This window comes from Molothrus aeneus, chromosome Z (assembly GCF_037042795.1).
Source record: "Molothrus aeneus isolate 106 chromosome Z, BPBGC_Maene_1.0, whole genome shotgun sequence".
In the NCBI taxonomy this organism is placed as follows: Eukaryota; Metazoa; Chordata; class Aves; order Passeriformes; family Icteridae; genus Molothrus; species Molothrus aeneus.
In genome coordinates this window covers 10,153,203-10,168,928 of record NC_089680.1, presented here as the reverse complement: position 1 = coordinate 10,168,928, position 15,726 = coordinate 10,153,203, and the positions used below count along the sequence as shown (strand labels likewise).

At 40.9% G+C, this 15,726-nt stretch overlaps 1 protein-coding gene across 1 annotated transcript in view; it reads left to right on the top strand.

Moving 5' to 3' along the window:
• Positions 1 to 13,404, top strand: part of ADAMTS12 (ADAM metallopeptidase with thrombospondin type 1 motif 12) — a 141,536-nt gene extending 128,132 nt beyond the window's left edge. Inside the window, exons 20-24 of the mRNA XM_066569259.1 lie at positions 4,059 to 4,211; positions 6,686 to 6,859; positions 8,464 to 8,610; positions 10,374 to 10,527; positions 13,199 to 13,404. Of these exons, the coding sequence (XP_066425356.1) occupies positions 4,059 to 4,211; positions 6,686 to 6,859; positions 8,464 to 8,610; positions 10,374 to 10,527; positions 13,199 to 13,404 (834 nt within the window). The remainder of the gene's footprint in view (positions 1 to 4,058; positions 4,212 to 6,685; positions 6,860 to 8,463; positions 8,611 to 10,373; positions 10,528 to 13,198) is intronic.
• Positions 13,405 to 15,726: the final 2,322 nt, after the last annotated feature.

Below are 15,726 nucleotides of genomic sequence, written 5' to 3'. Positions count from 1 at the left end.
GATGCAGACAGTGGGTGAGACCGCTGATCTGTCCTCAGAGCATCAGCACTTGTTCAGGACATGCACTCCTGATGGCAGTTTTAGCTTTCATCTTGTGCCTTCCTGTGGCCAGGTGAGAATGGCCTTAGCTTCCCATGTTCTAGTGGGACAGGTGAAGCATTCCCTCCCACCCATATCCCTGTAAGAGAAGACCTGCTTTTAGATCTGCTTGAGTGCAAGACCCTACAAGAGAAGATCAAGGGAATGGTTGTGGCCCCAAGCCCCCACAGCCTCAGCAAAGGCCTGTCATGCAGAGATGCTGCTGTCCCACTCATTCATCATCCACCTTGAAATATTTTCCTTATAGATAGCAAACATCTTCCATACTGAAAATGAGGATTCTCTTCTTTTATATGCATTCTCTTCTTTTATATGCAGACTATGGAGGAAAATTGTCTTAATAACTCTTTTGGGGTCTGATGTCTAAATTCTTTCAAGATTTTCCTTGTGTTTTTTAAATATCTAGGGACTTTTTCTTTTCTGATCTTGCTTCGGTTTCACCACATATTTTTTATCAGTGATGTACATTGTGGTCCTGGTGGACACATGGCATATAAAATCAACTAATTATTAACATTTTATGTATTACCCTCTTAGTGAATGCAGAAATGAGATTTGTCTTGTTTTGTAACCATCTTGCTTTGATATATTCAATTTGTGGTCCACTGTAAATGCTGGATCCCTACTACAGTATTTCTAGATCAGCAGAAGTTCTCAATTACATTTGGGAGCTCTGTGTGTGTGTGTGTGTGAATAAATATATATATGTGTGTGTGTGGGTGTGTGGGTGTGAGTAAATATATATATGTGTGTGTGTGTGTGTGTATGTGTCTGCATGTATGCATAAAAAGTTTTCCCTAAATGTAGTATTTTGTATCTATTTTTTTTTATTTCAGGCTACTGCTTTCTTACAGTTTTTATTGTGGCGAGGTATCACTGAATTCAGATTTCAACATTCCAGCCTACTCTCCCAGCTTGTCATCATTTTCAAATGCCTTAAATGCATGTTGTCTTTCCTCATTTCATTTAGTTAATGAAAATGCTGAAGGGAGCCTGGCTTTGGAGCCCTGTAGAACTATATTTGGAAAGTCTGTTCATTTTGACATTGAACCACTAAGAACCACTTTATTACAGTTTTTCAGTTAGTTGAACACTAACCTTGTAATTATTTCACCTAAACTGTATTTATCTTTGCTAAAAGAACTCTTTGCAGGATCATGTAAAAATGCATTACAGCAGCCAGCTCCTTATTTCATTAAGCCATGTTCCCCTATCAGAAAAGGTTATTAGACTCACTTGAATTATTTCTTCTGGATGGGTCCATGTGGGCTTTTCTTTTGCTTTATCATCTTCATTAGTATTTGCCAGTTTGATCTTGATCGTTTAATAATTTGGTTTTTATCTTCTTGTGAAGTGTGCTTGGGTGAAGCATTCCATTAGACCACAGATAGGACTTTTTATTTTCCTAGAGATAAATTGGAAGATACTCTTATCTAATCCTCTGGGACATTTCCAATCTATTATAAGAATTGATTCTCAACAGTTCAAAGATTATTGAATAAACACTTGAATGAATGTAGAGATAAGGTTAATACATTTGCTTTCACAGAACTGATAAAATCAATTTGAAGATACTTAATGCATCTAACTTTGTTATTCTTTAATAATTTAGTAGTCTTTTGCTACTCTCATTCAAGCTGCTGTTTTTTGTTAAAACAAATGTTATGGGAATTGTGGCACATTGAACTTCAGTTTTTCAAATTTGAAGAAGTGATGAAAAAGTGAATTTATGGAGAATCCGTCTTTGGAGATATTCTGAAACCATCTGGACATGGTTCTGGGAAATTGCCTCTAGGTGGCCCTACCTGAGCAAAGCTCCTTTCCAATTTCAGCCATTCCATGGTTCTGTTAATAAAGTCAGCTATTCTCTTTCACATTAAATAAAAGTTATTTCACATACACACCTTGAGTCTGACATTTACAGAACCTTTTCTTTTTGTTCATTACTTTTAATTAATTTTCAGTCTAAAGTTTTCTGACTTTATTTTTGCTCTTTCTGTTTGCCCATCCTTAGTGAAACTTTGAATCTGTTTCTAGATGACATCTCTCCAAGGCATTGGTATTTCAAGACCACTGCACCTAGCCTGACAAATACCTTGCTATGCTCTTTCTCTTTTAGTAGCTGTCAATATTTTGACATTGCTTTGCTCTGTAGGAGATGTCCATACTAGTAAATAAATGGTGCCAAGAGCAGTGATAGTCACTGAGGTGGAAAGGTGTGACATGTCCCATAAGAGGGCTGGCACTTGTCCCCTCAAGGGAGAGCACTAATTTGAGTAGGGCAGAACAGTGCCCATTTCCACCAGTGCTTGTCTGTTAATTTTACTTCTTTCCTACTACTTTCCTGGGCCATTCTGGGCTGTCACTTTCCCCTTTCTAAGAGCTTTCTGGGTAGCAAAGATACTCTATTACCGGCAGATCATCTTATTCTAACACTGGTCATCTCATTCTTCTGTTGGTCATGTAAAGTCACCTGTACTTTCTCCCTCTGTGACTGACATCTGCTGTTCCAAGGGGAAATTTTGGTTCCCAAATGACAAAGGAAAAAACAGTATGTCTTGAGAAACATATTTAGCATCAAACAACAGCCAGGAAAGCTCAGGCTTTATTCTGAAAGCATTTGAAGTATCATGCCTTTCTCTCTTGACCTTGTGCCTGCACACAACAGGGTTTGAAAGAATCCTGCTGTTTCACCTTCCTCACACAAGACCATGAGTCTTCCTCAATGTGATCTGCCCAACATCATCTGTGGAGCCACCTTTGCTCTTCTCATGTGTGCTCAGAAAGGGCTTTAGTCAAAGACTTCAACATCCCTTCAGTGAAGTCTTGGTGTTGTCAGGCTGGTGTGGCAAAGCTGGGGAAGGCATCAGGCCATCAGAAAGCAAGGCAGGGGCAGTCTGTCCTCTCAGTCAGAAAAATTGCCTTGGGTAGGTGTGTCACTAGGCAGAACAGAGCAGTGGTATGCAGTTTCCTTTAACAGGACCTTTGCGGCCACTTGGACACACATCCCAGGAATCACCAGGAGATCAAACATCTCCAGTGTTGATTTTTTTTCCCTGCCTTAGCTTCAGCTAAAGTTTCCTTATTTTTCCAAGGACACTTATTCAGTGTTCTATATTTAACTTTCCCACTGCCACACAGGGAGTTCAAACCACACAACAGCATTTGCTTTCTTCATCATTTTGCTGACTTAATCCAAGATTATTTATGCTGTTTCTCATGCCAGCTACAGGCTGCTTAGTGTGTGTTGAATTTGGCACTACATGTATAGCTCACTGACCCACCCTTTCTAAGGCAGAAGAAGGTAAATGGGTGTCTCCAACCACTTTTCAACCCCTCCCGCTTCAGAATACAATGACAGCGTTTGGGATTTTTTGTGAGGAGTGTGCACTCTTGGGATATGGACTGGAATAGTCAATATTCTCTTTCCCGAGACACAAAAATCCTCCCAGATGTTGAAAACACTCAGCCACTTTCTGAAATAATGGTTTAGAGAAACATTTTCCTGTACAGTTTTCCTAAGATTCCTAATATTTATTTAAGATTTTCAGCACCAAGAATTCAATTAGCTGACTCTCTCATCAGCAGTATTAGGGGTAGAGAGGGAACATGCTGAAAATTGGATGCAATTGCATTTTACTTTGGATCCCTAAAGATAACAGAAGAAAACAGTGGAACAGCTGGTACAGATTTAGAATGTCTCGGTAAGCAGGAGTTTGCCAAAGAAAAGAAGTGCATAGTATAAATCAGGACTGATATTGTCCTAAGAAACCAAAAAAAGCCCTCCTTCAGAATATTAAGTAAAATTTTGGTGAATTTCAAATATTTTTTTGGGTATCTCTGATAACATATGTCATCTAAAACGGCTCTAGATATTTATATTTAGGTTCCAGGATTGTTTCCAGAATGATGTACTAATGTTGAGTTTGCCCCTGGGCTTTCCTCTTGCCCTTGTGCAGTGCTCTACGACCTGTGGAATGGGGGCTTTCTGGAGACATGTGGAGTGCAGCAGCAGGAACACATCTCACTGTCAGGACATGAAAAAGCCTGATCCTGCAAGGAGGTGTTATCTCCGCCCATGTGCTAGCTGGAAAACAGGAAATTGGAGCAAGGTAACTTCATTCAGGGCTGTGTATGAACAGTATGCTTGCAGATTTCAGTGGGTATGAAACTCTAAATATTTCATTTTTAAAACAATTATTTACTCAGTGAATGCATACATGATTCCCAGTTGACCATTCAGCACTAATTCGCTAATTTCCTGACGAAGTTATATCTGGAAACACATCTGCTGTGAATTTTGTTCTTCCTGTGGTGGGTTGTGCTCATTAACTCTGGCACCTAGAGCCGAAGCAGGACTCGCTGCTCCTGTTCCTTGGAGCTGACAGAGCAAAGCTGTACACAGTTGCTTGTGGCATCTTTTTAATCTCTGCCTCCAAGGATATATTCTAATTTTAAGAAGCAGTGGGAATTTGGGAAAGGGAATTGTCGTGATCCTACTCACCGTTGTCACCATGTGCTGTCTCTTGACATGGTCTGTTCCCCATTCATGTAACTTCTAAGTCTGTTCTGTGCAGGATTCTGTTTGGTCCTAGTTTTGTATCCATGGCCTGTTCAAGAGACAGAAGAGTGTCCAGGGTGCTAAGTGGAACCCAAAGAATTGTGCTTGAGCCCCATTTTGATATTTTAAGCTGTGTGAAGAGCACCTGGAAGGACTTAGGTGACTTCTTGAAGCTTATTACATTTTGTCTTCATGCAGTCTGAAAATTGAGTTTCAAACCACAGATTATTTTTCAAGACTGAAAAGAGACAAACTACAAAATTTTGTTTTAAATATTGTTGATTTAATAAGGAAAAAGATAGGTGTCTCAAACTTAGGCAGTATAGATCATTTCCGTGGGCAATGTTGTTGCCACTGGGCTAGAGGGCAGATTGATACAAATAGAAGGTTATAGCTACAAAGCCTGTGTTATTATTGAGCTCTTAGACGTAAAATTGATTTGTACAGGAATTACATGCCTCTTTAGAAAGTTCAGGAAAGGCCAAGGCTTTACATAACTACATTTAAACCTTTGAAATTAATTTTAAGAGATACATAGACATCCTGCCCTCCCAGCTGCAGCAGGGCAATTTCACCGTCACTTTTTCTTCATAAATGTCATTGCTCTTACAACTAGTGAATGATGGCCATGTCTCAAAAAATAGCTAGCAATCAGGTTTAATGATAAAATACAACAGGAAGCAATTTTTTTAAAATGTCAGACCAGTTATGAAACAAGTTTGAGGCAAGGGGCTTCTCCTATCAGATTTGTATTACCCTCCATTTTTTCCATCAAGTGAACTATACAAACCTAATTAAAGTTTCATATATTAAAAAAGGTTAAATTTTGCTTGCTTTACAAGTGGCAATTGTTTTTTATTACTCATTTCAAATATTTTGAAGACATGTTGTCACAGCAAGATCTCTGGGTTCCCTGCTAGTGCAGTAGAGCTTTTTCTGTTTTCTACTCTCATTTAATTTTTCCCCTCCCCTAAAAGAAAGGTGCTTGAGACTAAATCTTAGAGTTTGTGTTTAATGCCAGATATAATTTGCATATATCTTGAGACTGTTGTACTCAGTTTCTTATAGACCCACTTCTATTTCTATCCAGAGAGACAGAAACCTGTCCTGTGGACAAGAGTAAGGATTCCCTTTCCATCCATTCTCCATCTCCTGGGGGAAGTATTACATTCAGGTTCCTTGCTCAACTAAAGGATGCTTATTTATGCAAAGGAAAACAGCATCAGTTGCTATTGCATCATAGTGGTAAAGGTGAAAGGTGATCTGAGAAGGTTTCAGTGGTGCAGTTGGAATTGGCTTTGATTCTGCTTGGAGACAAAACATGTATTTTTCCTTATCCCTGGGGTAGCAAGTTCAGTTCTTCATCAAGAGCAGGAAAGGTCCTGAATTTTGGTGCCTGGAGCCAGGACCTGGTGATGCTGCATGAGGTTTGGAAAAAGCTCTGGCTAGAAAAGGGAGACTGGAAGAGTTCACGTAGCTCCTCAGCAGAGCTCTAAGCTGGGCAGTGATTTCACAGGCTGTGAGTGAGGCTCAGGGTGCCTCTCTCCTCCCTCCCACCTTCTCAAACTGAGGCTACTCTTCAGGTATGAAGTGTCCTGGTGCCATGGAGGTGCAAGGAAGATGAGCATGGGAACTGCTACTCACTCCCTTCCTCTCTTTGAAGCAGCTAAGGAACTGACAGTATCCCTGCATACAGAATCCATTTTTTGTATTTATTGCATTATGACTCTTTCACTATGACATTTTTAGAAACAGCTGGCAAGATTTCCCAATTAAATATGTATCCATATTATTAATGGCCATAGCAGTGTAGTATGGGAGGTACTTACATGGCATGTTCCGGGCTGCTCTGAGGAAAGCCACAGCATTTAAGCCTCAGGGACAGGTTGGTGTTCCAGTAGCCTGGAAATTCCTTCTGTTCAGGATGCTCAAAGCTCAGGCTGTCCTGCTCTGTGACTGGGGAAGGTACAGTCCCTCAGCAGGGCTCATCATGTGGAGATGTGCCCCTCTCTGTTTTGTGTACAGTGCTCTGTGAACTGCAGCGGAGGCTTCAAGACACGAGACGTTCACTGCATTGATGTTGGGGAAAAGCGGCTGCTCAGGCCTTTCCACTGCCAGTTACTTGGCTATAAACCACATCTCAACACTAGTTGTAACACAGAACCTTGCTTGCAATGGCATGTGGAGCCCTGGAGTGAGGTACTGTTCCTTAAGAGAAGCTTTGTGAGTCAGCAATCTGCTTTCAGGTTACAGCAGCTGTTGGATCCCGTGCTGTCAGGTAAAATTGTGCTCCAAGGAAGACATGCAGCTGGTGAGTTCTTGTGCATGGCTACAGCAAAAATTAGCACAGGTGTTCATTATGCTTCTCAAAATTATTCTTACAGCTGGAGCTTTAAATTACCATGTATGAAGGGGAGAAGCAGATGGCCTGGAAGAAAATCTGTTGTAGCTATCGTATTGGATCAGTAAATGTGGTTCATTTAGATGAATCCTTTTTGCTGCTGTTTTAATCTTGCCTTCTCATTAGGGCAAATTTAGAATGTCCTTTACACTTTCGGGCTGAAATTTTATGGAGCAAAAGGCTAAAACCAGACATAAAATAAATCTGACTTTTGGGTCTCTTTGTAACTCAGATCTGTTACTCTTTGTAACTCAACCAACTCAGAGGCAGCCAGGCACATATTTATGTCAGCTAAAGCATGTGGCCTGATTATATTTTAAAATTTAACCCTACTGAAAGCAGCTCTGGAGAATGTGTCATGATGTTTGCAGCCCTGTGGGCTAATGCTTTGGGATTTTAAGGGAAGTGATCACATTTTACAGAGCACTAACAAATCACACCTGGAGGAGACCAGGGTGTGCTGTTAGAGCAATCAGCAGGGGGAGGAAAAATAAAGATAACTGAATTATTGCATTTATTTGCCACTTAAAATACTTTATAAAAACACTAGTCCAACCTTGGAAGTTGCCCTCATGTTAAAGACACTGGATAGAAATAGATTGAAAAGGTTCATTTATCAGATATCAGATATATTATTCTGTCCATAGGGGTGCAATTCCTTGTAGGACAGTAACAATGCTTTATTCAAATTATACTTGATACTTTATTTCATATCAGAGTGTAAAATACTTTGTGTATTTCAAGCAGACTTAGTGAAAAAATGGAGAAAAAATTGGTGAATAAGGAATTCTAGAATGTGGACAGAAAAATGTTTAAAAAATAACCTGGGTCTCTATCTTTGCATGACACTTTTACTGCCAAAGAGTTCAGTTGTTGTATGGATTGAATTTTAATGTTCCCAGCCACCTCATAAGAAATGAGATGCCGCATCTTATGAATGTGTTGTGTCTTCAGTCAGTGTTACAGATTAATCCTGCTGACACATGACTTCTACTCTAATGTCTTGTTAGAGATGCTACTGGTGTTGGTGATGTTGATGAGCAGTTCTGTGTTGCCTGTTCTGTGTAGCCACTTCTACTCAGCCCTTTGGTCCTTCCAGTAGTAAGTGCCAGGAGCTGCTTTTCCCCATGAAGCAGCTTCTTCTCCTTCCAAGCACATAGAATAAGTGTCTCAGTGCAGAGCTTTTCTTCAGAAAGAAAATTGCAGAGCTTTTCTTCATGTCTGCGCTTCCGGATTTGATGTGCAGGCAAGCCTGTACATCTTCCTAAACCCATGGGCCTATGACCCTGAGTCCTTGTTATCTGTGGCCCCACATGTTCTAAATGAACATGTCCAAACATCTTTGTGGTCTGTGTGTGGTTTCTCATCCTTTCCCACCCTGGCTGTGCCCCTCTCCTGGCAGTGTTCAAGGACGTGTGGCGGTGGCCAGCAGCAGCGGCGCGTCTCCTGCCCGCGGGAAGGGCACTGTGACTGGAACAGGAGACCAGATCCCATGGCACCGTGTAACAGGCAGCCTTGCACTCAGTGGGTACACCAGGCCTGGAGCCCGGTAGGATTCATTTTATTTCTGGTTTATGTTTTGTCATGAGCTGGCCATATTTGGTCATGTTATCCACTTGTCTCTGAACCTCAGCACCTGTGGCAAGTACAGTTCCTTATGCACAGCTGAAGCTGCAAGAGGAGAACTTCTGAAAACATTACTGAACATTTCATACCCAGCCTGTGCCTATTCCGTCAGGTCACAGATAATGTAGCTTCTATTTTTTGTTGCTGTATTAGATGTCATTGGAAGTCCGGGATCTTTTATCTTGTCTGAGAATGAAGGAGTTTTACCATTAACATTCTTCCACTGCATGTCTGAAATTTTTCACTGATAGAGGCTATTGGAGGGGATCAGGTGATCCTCAAAACAACTTTGGGGAATATTGTACTTGCCCATACAAAGAGAAATTCTGAATTTTGACCAACAGCCTCCTACATAGTACCTGGAAATCTTATTGACAAATATAAGGTGTACCTTTGGGGAGCCTTCCACTATCTGCTATACATATTTATCTATCGCTATACATATTTATCTATAAAGAAACTAGTATATCTAATAAACCTTTCCCTCCAGTTTCCGTAATAAACATTGCATACATTACAAGTACTCCTCACAGCATAATGGAATATTGAAGGAATGCTAAAAGAAGGAGCCAGAGATCAGGAAACATTGGAGTCTCATTTAACACAGAAAATTCAATGAGTTGGTTTTGACACAAAGCCATTAGATGGAACATGACTATAATGTACTGTAGAGTCAGTGTAAGACTAAAATATGGAAGTGAAGCACGTAAAATAAGTAACAGAATACCAAATGTTATAGCAACTATTTTACTTATTTATTAATCCTATATTGATGTATTCATTAATAATTTTACTTTATAAAAATATTTTAAACATCAATATAAAGTTGTTGCAAGAATACCTAAGATCTTTCAGTCTATCTCACGCCAGTACTATTTTGCTTCATGTACAGAGATACACATTAGAAAGGGGATAATTTGCAGAAAAATTACAGAGGTTCCTCTCCTGTCTTCATCTCTTGTGCTTTGTTAGCTGACATTCTCTATCTGCTGAGTTCTTTATCTCATTTATCTGCTGGCACTATTTATCTGTAGAGAAAAAAAAAAACTAATTGGCATTCTCAGACGCTCTGGGAAGTCACAAGAATTAAGTACGTTTACAGAATGGTAGAGGAAGATATTTTAAAAGTGTTTGGGTTTTATGGCCTTCTGTGTGCACTCAGAACAAGCAGCTGGCAGTTCTTTTGTGGTCATAAATAAAGGGTAACCTCTGTTTAAAAACCAGGAAAGAAACAAAACCTTGTTGGGCTTTTTTTTTTAAATCTTAGCTTGGTCATTTATTGACCTAATATTGCAATTGGTTATTCATGTTTAACTTAGATAGTCAGAAAACACAGGAAGCAAAAACTGTCCTAATTTTTATGAATTTGGTTTATAAGTCTCTTCTGTTGTAGGACTGGCATTGCAAGTCATCCTTTTCCTCTGTAGAAAACAGTGCTCTCCCTCTGTTTACACATTCCAAGATGCTGTATTTATACCATTTACCCTCTACTGTATCCTGCCAAATCTGGCCAAAATGCACCGTGGAGGTGTCTGGATGTAGCATAGAGTACACAGATTACTGTAATGTCATTGCTTCTGGATGACAAGGCAGTTTTAGCTTCCTGTCACATCACAGCTCAAATATTGTCATATTGCAAAATTTCCATGTAAGAAAAAACTATGTATGTTAAAATTATTCTTTCAGTGTGCTGTTTCTTGTGGAGGGGGCATTCAGCAAAGAATTGTGAAATGCATGAATACAGAAACTAATGAAACTGAAGATGACAGTATGTGCCTGGATAAAACCAAGCCCACAAAATACCAGAAGTGCAATCTGCAAGAGTGCAGAAAAAATACAGGTAGAGTAATACGCATGCATGAGACAGTTTTCTTTCTCCATGTCTGCTGAGATTCTGCAAAAACTGGGAGCTGACTCCATCTATCAACTTCTTTTGAGTAGCATGGGCTCGGTAATTACAGGTCACCCTGGCCTGCTACTGCTCAGTTGCTCTGTTGGCAGAAACACACTCTTGTGTCTTCCAGCCCTTCTGGCCTTGTGTTGCCATGATGGCGAGCATGCATTCCTAATTTATGATGGCACAACTAAATTAGTAGGACTGATTGTGTTGGCCTGTTTTAGCTAACTCAGGGTGCAGTGAGGACTGTGGAAGGACACACATTAAAAAACAGTTGCCATTTCTTAAGATAGATCACTCCATGGAAGCTGTAAATTCTGGACTGGGAGTGCAAGCAAGCAAATTCTTACCTACACTGTAAAAAAACACTTGTAAAAAAGTCAGTGTCCCATAGGGTGAGACTGTCCAAAATCAAGAGGTGAAGAGAAGTGTTCTTTTGAGTCAGGGTGTCCTGTACCTCTGTCCTTCAAAGGCCCAGGAGCCCAGCTGTGGTACATGGTTAATAGCCCAAAAAAAAGAGGCATCAGGGGAAGGGGGAAGCTTACAGAAGGAGTAACATCTTTATGAGCAGTGTGCGTACTGCTGCATTCAGGAGGTACCCTCAGATAATAACAGCAACATCTCCCAGCTCTTCTAGAAAAACTTTCAAAAGCTTTTTGGAGGATGATCTTCCCTGTTAGTGCTAAGGGTCTAATTTGACAGTGAGACAATGGTTTGAATCTGGAGGGCAGTGCGGGTCTGACATGCTCTTGAGAGTGATGCATCGCTCCTGCTGCTGTTCACAGAATTTTAGCACATGTTTTGCCCTGGGGTGGATTGGTATGCTTATTTCCTATCCCTCCTGTGTTCAGAGAGAAAAACTCAGATAAATACTGCCTAAACACATTAGTAAGAGTAACTTCTGTGAATAGAAGTTCAAGCGGCCTGTAAAACATAATAAATGCCTTACTGGGTAAGCACTGGTCCATGCAGCCCACCCTTATGTCTCCAACAATGGCATTAGAAAATGCTGCTTAGCAGGAATGCAGGAGGTTGGAGCTTTCTTGAGATTCATTTCCATGATAGTCCTCCAGCATTTTCAATTGATGTATATTAGGACTATTAAAAGTTCTCCATGTCGTGCCTTTTTATTTAAACTTTCATTAATATGTGGCAACTCTTTTTGGTGCTGTGGTCTGCTTCCACCCTCTCCTGTGGCAGCAAGTTCAAAAAATCATGGAATTGTTAAGGCTGGAAGAGACGCTCAAGACTATCCAGTCCAACCATCCACCCAGCTGTGCCGCTGTAACCCCTGAACCACTCAAACACATCACCCAGTGTCAGATCAGATGCCTCTTGAACACCTCCAGGAATGGTGACTCCACCACCTCCCTGAGCAGCCTGTTCAATGCCTGACCACCCTAACAGTGAAAAAATGTTTTCTAAAGCTAATCTGAGCCTCCCCTCTCTCAGCTTGAGGCCATTTCCTCTTGTTCTCTCACTGTGGGTGTGGCAGGATAGGCTGACCCCCACCTCACTGCAGCCTCCTTTCAGGTAGCTGTACAGGCCTGTAGTCCCCTGGATCATCCTTCTGACCCTCCCAGAGATGGGAATTACGTTTGCTGACTTCCAGTCAGGTGGAACTTCTCCAGTTAGCCAGGACTGCTGGTAGGAGATTGAGAGTGGTTTGGCAAGTTCTCTCAGTTTCCTCATTACTCTGGGGTAGGTCCCATCTGGGCCCATAGACTTGGCAAAGCATGTCCCTAACCATCGACAGTCCTGGATTATGGAAGCTTCTTTCTGCTTCCCATCCCTAACTTCCAGCTCTGGAGGCTGGATATCCCGAGGATAGCCATTCTAAATGTTCACAGCCTAGTGTGAAAAAGTCTGCTTTCATCTGTTTTAAATTACCTTTATACAAGTTTTCTTTGAGTTTCCCTCATTGCAGTGTTGAGGGATTTGCTCGAGAGCAGCCTTGCTAATATACCATCTTCCTTCTTTTGCACACCTTGCCTTCTCACAGCTGAGGACCTCCAGTTTCCAATATCTGGCTAAATCTGGCCCATCTCAGTCCCTCAGAGCTACCACAGACCTATCACCACGGTGGTACAGACAGCAGCAGTCCCTCCCATGTTCTGATGCTGCAGGAATCAAAGCATAGCCAAGCTGAACATGCAGTTGCATTGTGCATTGTCTGCACTGTCCTGCCTGCCCTGGCTGGTTGTGCAGCACTCTGCCAGCCCATAATGCTCATCTTAGGGGCAGTTACAAGAATGCAACAGTACCAAATTCAAATCATTGTTGCCAGGCTTTCTCTGGCAGTCCTTATCAGCAGAAAAGTTGAAGTGGAAAACACAGATCAGCTGTGTCTGTCATGAAAGTAAAAATCTCACTGAACAGTCATGAATGTTGTGTTTTCCAAAACAGAAAGTCATGTGTTCACTAAAAGATCCTAGAATTTCAGTGGGAGGTCAAGCTGATACATATGATTCCCATAATACAAGGGAAGAGAAAGCCCCCATGAATAAGACCCTTAACAGACATGACCATCTGGCATAAAGCAGTTCAAAATTCTAGAAATACGGGGAGTGTGTCAGCAAAATACAGCTAATTCTTGTCATCTTCTTCACCACAGGGCTGCCCTGCAGCAAAGACCAGCTGTCAGTTCACTTCTGCCAGAGGCTGAAAGGCATTGGAAAGTGCTTGCTGCCATCCATACAGACTCAGTGCTGCTTCACCTGTAGACAATCCCGAATTCGGAGCAAAGCAAGATATGGGGATCAGCGAGGCTTCAAACAACAAAATTACACTAAATCTAGAAGAAAACCACCTCAAAACTAAGAAAACAACAACCAAGCAGCTTGGCACTAGCTGTTTTATTCTTGTTTCCTTGAATAGAGCTTCTGTTTACAAGTTTTACCTTCCTTATTTTTTTCTGAACCATCCAGCATAAATGGAAATCTGTGATCAAAACTGGGAAAGCACATCACCTAGGGTTATCAGTCATAATTTACTGCTTCCATTTTTTCTCTGTAATAGTCCAAAGTTTATAATGTAATTTTCAGTGTACCAGCAGCTAGTACTACTTAGGCATGCATAGACACTAGAAACAGGCTTGCAAGAATTTTCTGGTTTTTTGTAATGAATGTTTAACTTGTTCTTCCATCTCTTTTTCAAAACTCACTTGAAACACCAGCACTGCTTACTCAAGAGTGCTTAGTGAAGGTGGCCCTTGGGGCAGCAGACATACACCTGTGCCATGGGCCAGTTCTCTTTATGCTCTCTTGCCTTTCTTTTTTAGGAATCAAGGTGAAGTGGCAATGTTTCTCTAAATTCATTGCTCACTTAATAAACTTAAAAGCAGAGTTTTGTAATATCTGATTATGATAGGCAGGATGAATTCAAACTTGTTTTTTCAGGAGAAAAAAAAAGTCTTTGCTTAGTACTTGACTGAACCTCTAAAGGATACCTCAGCCATAATCTGTTCTTGACAGTTTTTTTCTGCTACGAATGTCTTGCTGTAACCTGAGAAGCCTATAAAATGTGGGATGTTAAGTTCCCAAGTATGTTTTAAGCAGCATTTCTTGGTACCACAAAAGTTAAGACATCTGCATCTACCAGCTTAACAGTCATAGAATAATTTGGGTTGGAAAAGATCTTTAAGATCAACAATTCCAGTGCTGCCAAGTCCACCACTAAACCACACCCCTAAGTGCCATATCTATATGGTTTTTTACACATTTAGGGGGAAATCCAGCAATGTCTTTTAGACAGTTTTATACATTCCATCTGATAGAATAATTTCAGTATAAAGAAAAATTTGGTTTTGCAGATCTTTTGCTAGACAGGCAATAACATTCTTATGTATCATCTGTAGTTCCTCTCCATGTAAAATTAACTATCCAAGGCCATTTGAAATTAGATAAGGCAACCAGCTTAAGGCTATTGCCAGTCTCTATAGCTGCAGGTATTCGGACACAAATGATATGTGTCAGCAGCACATAAAAAGCTGTCAGGAAACTGATGGAGCATAAAGGTTGTACCAGCTTGTTCTGCAGCAAAAATTTAAGCTCAGAACTTACCCTTTGGAAGAGGTGGTGTTCTCTCTCTCTTGGCTTCTCACTTCCACCAGTTTTATGTGAGTGGCCAGCTCCATTTAGTTCAAGAGTGTTAAAGGTGCTGAACAGAGGAGCCAGGAACCTTCACTGTAATGGTGTCCACTCTTTACAGCATGAAGAGTAAAGGAGTCACACAGTGAGAAAGCAAAAGACTTCTAAGCTGATGTAGGTAAGGACAATTGGAAGTTGAGTCTTTTGCATTTAGAAAGTGAAATCTTTCTCTTCTTTGAGAAATTAAAGGAAAGAGCAGTGAGCTGGCCCAGCTAAACAGTCTTGCTAATTTCATGTTAACTTATGTGATGGAATTCAGCTTTATAGACTTAAACCTTTCCTGCAGCTTCAAATGTGGCATGCAGGCATTTCAGCAGGAAATTACCTGTACTACGTTTTGAAATCAATTTTACACCATCAGCATAAAGGCCAACTAGCAACTGGAAGCTCTGTAATTCACAGGGATGTTCAGTGACAGAGCTATCATGCCATACAGTATCTCCTGGTAGAGCAGAAGCCCACGTTCACAAGAGCACTCTACCACCTCACTCACAGCAGACTTTTCCCACAGTGTAAATCCATAATCATGGTGGAGCTGAGGGCTCCTGGGACAGCAGCCCGAGGCCCAGAGAACTATCTGCATACCTCGGGCCTCAGGCATGAGGGCACCTCTAGTCAAGTAGCATATCTGTTTTGCTAGTGAAGAAAATGCCAAAACAAACTTCAGAGAACCAAGACCAGACTTTTTGAACAAAGCTGGGCATTTTGAAAAGAGCTGGACAAGAGCAGACATTTAGATTCCTTTGGAATTCATTAGGATTTAGACACCTTGGTTCTTCTGGCTTTTTTGAAAATGTCAGATTTGCATCCTATTTACTATGCAATTTCAGATTGTAGTACAGGGAAATGCACATTTTATGCAGTATATGGTGAGACACATAGTCATTAATCCAAGAGTCACTGTGGTTACAGAACTGTGACTAGCAGTAGCTTTATTTCTAGACAGACCTTTATGAAAGTTAATAGAAGTATTTCAGCCTGGCTATAATGTATT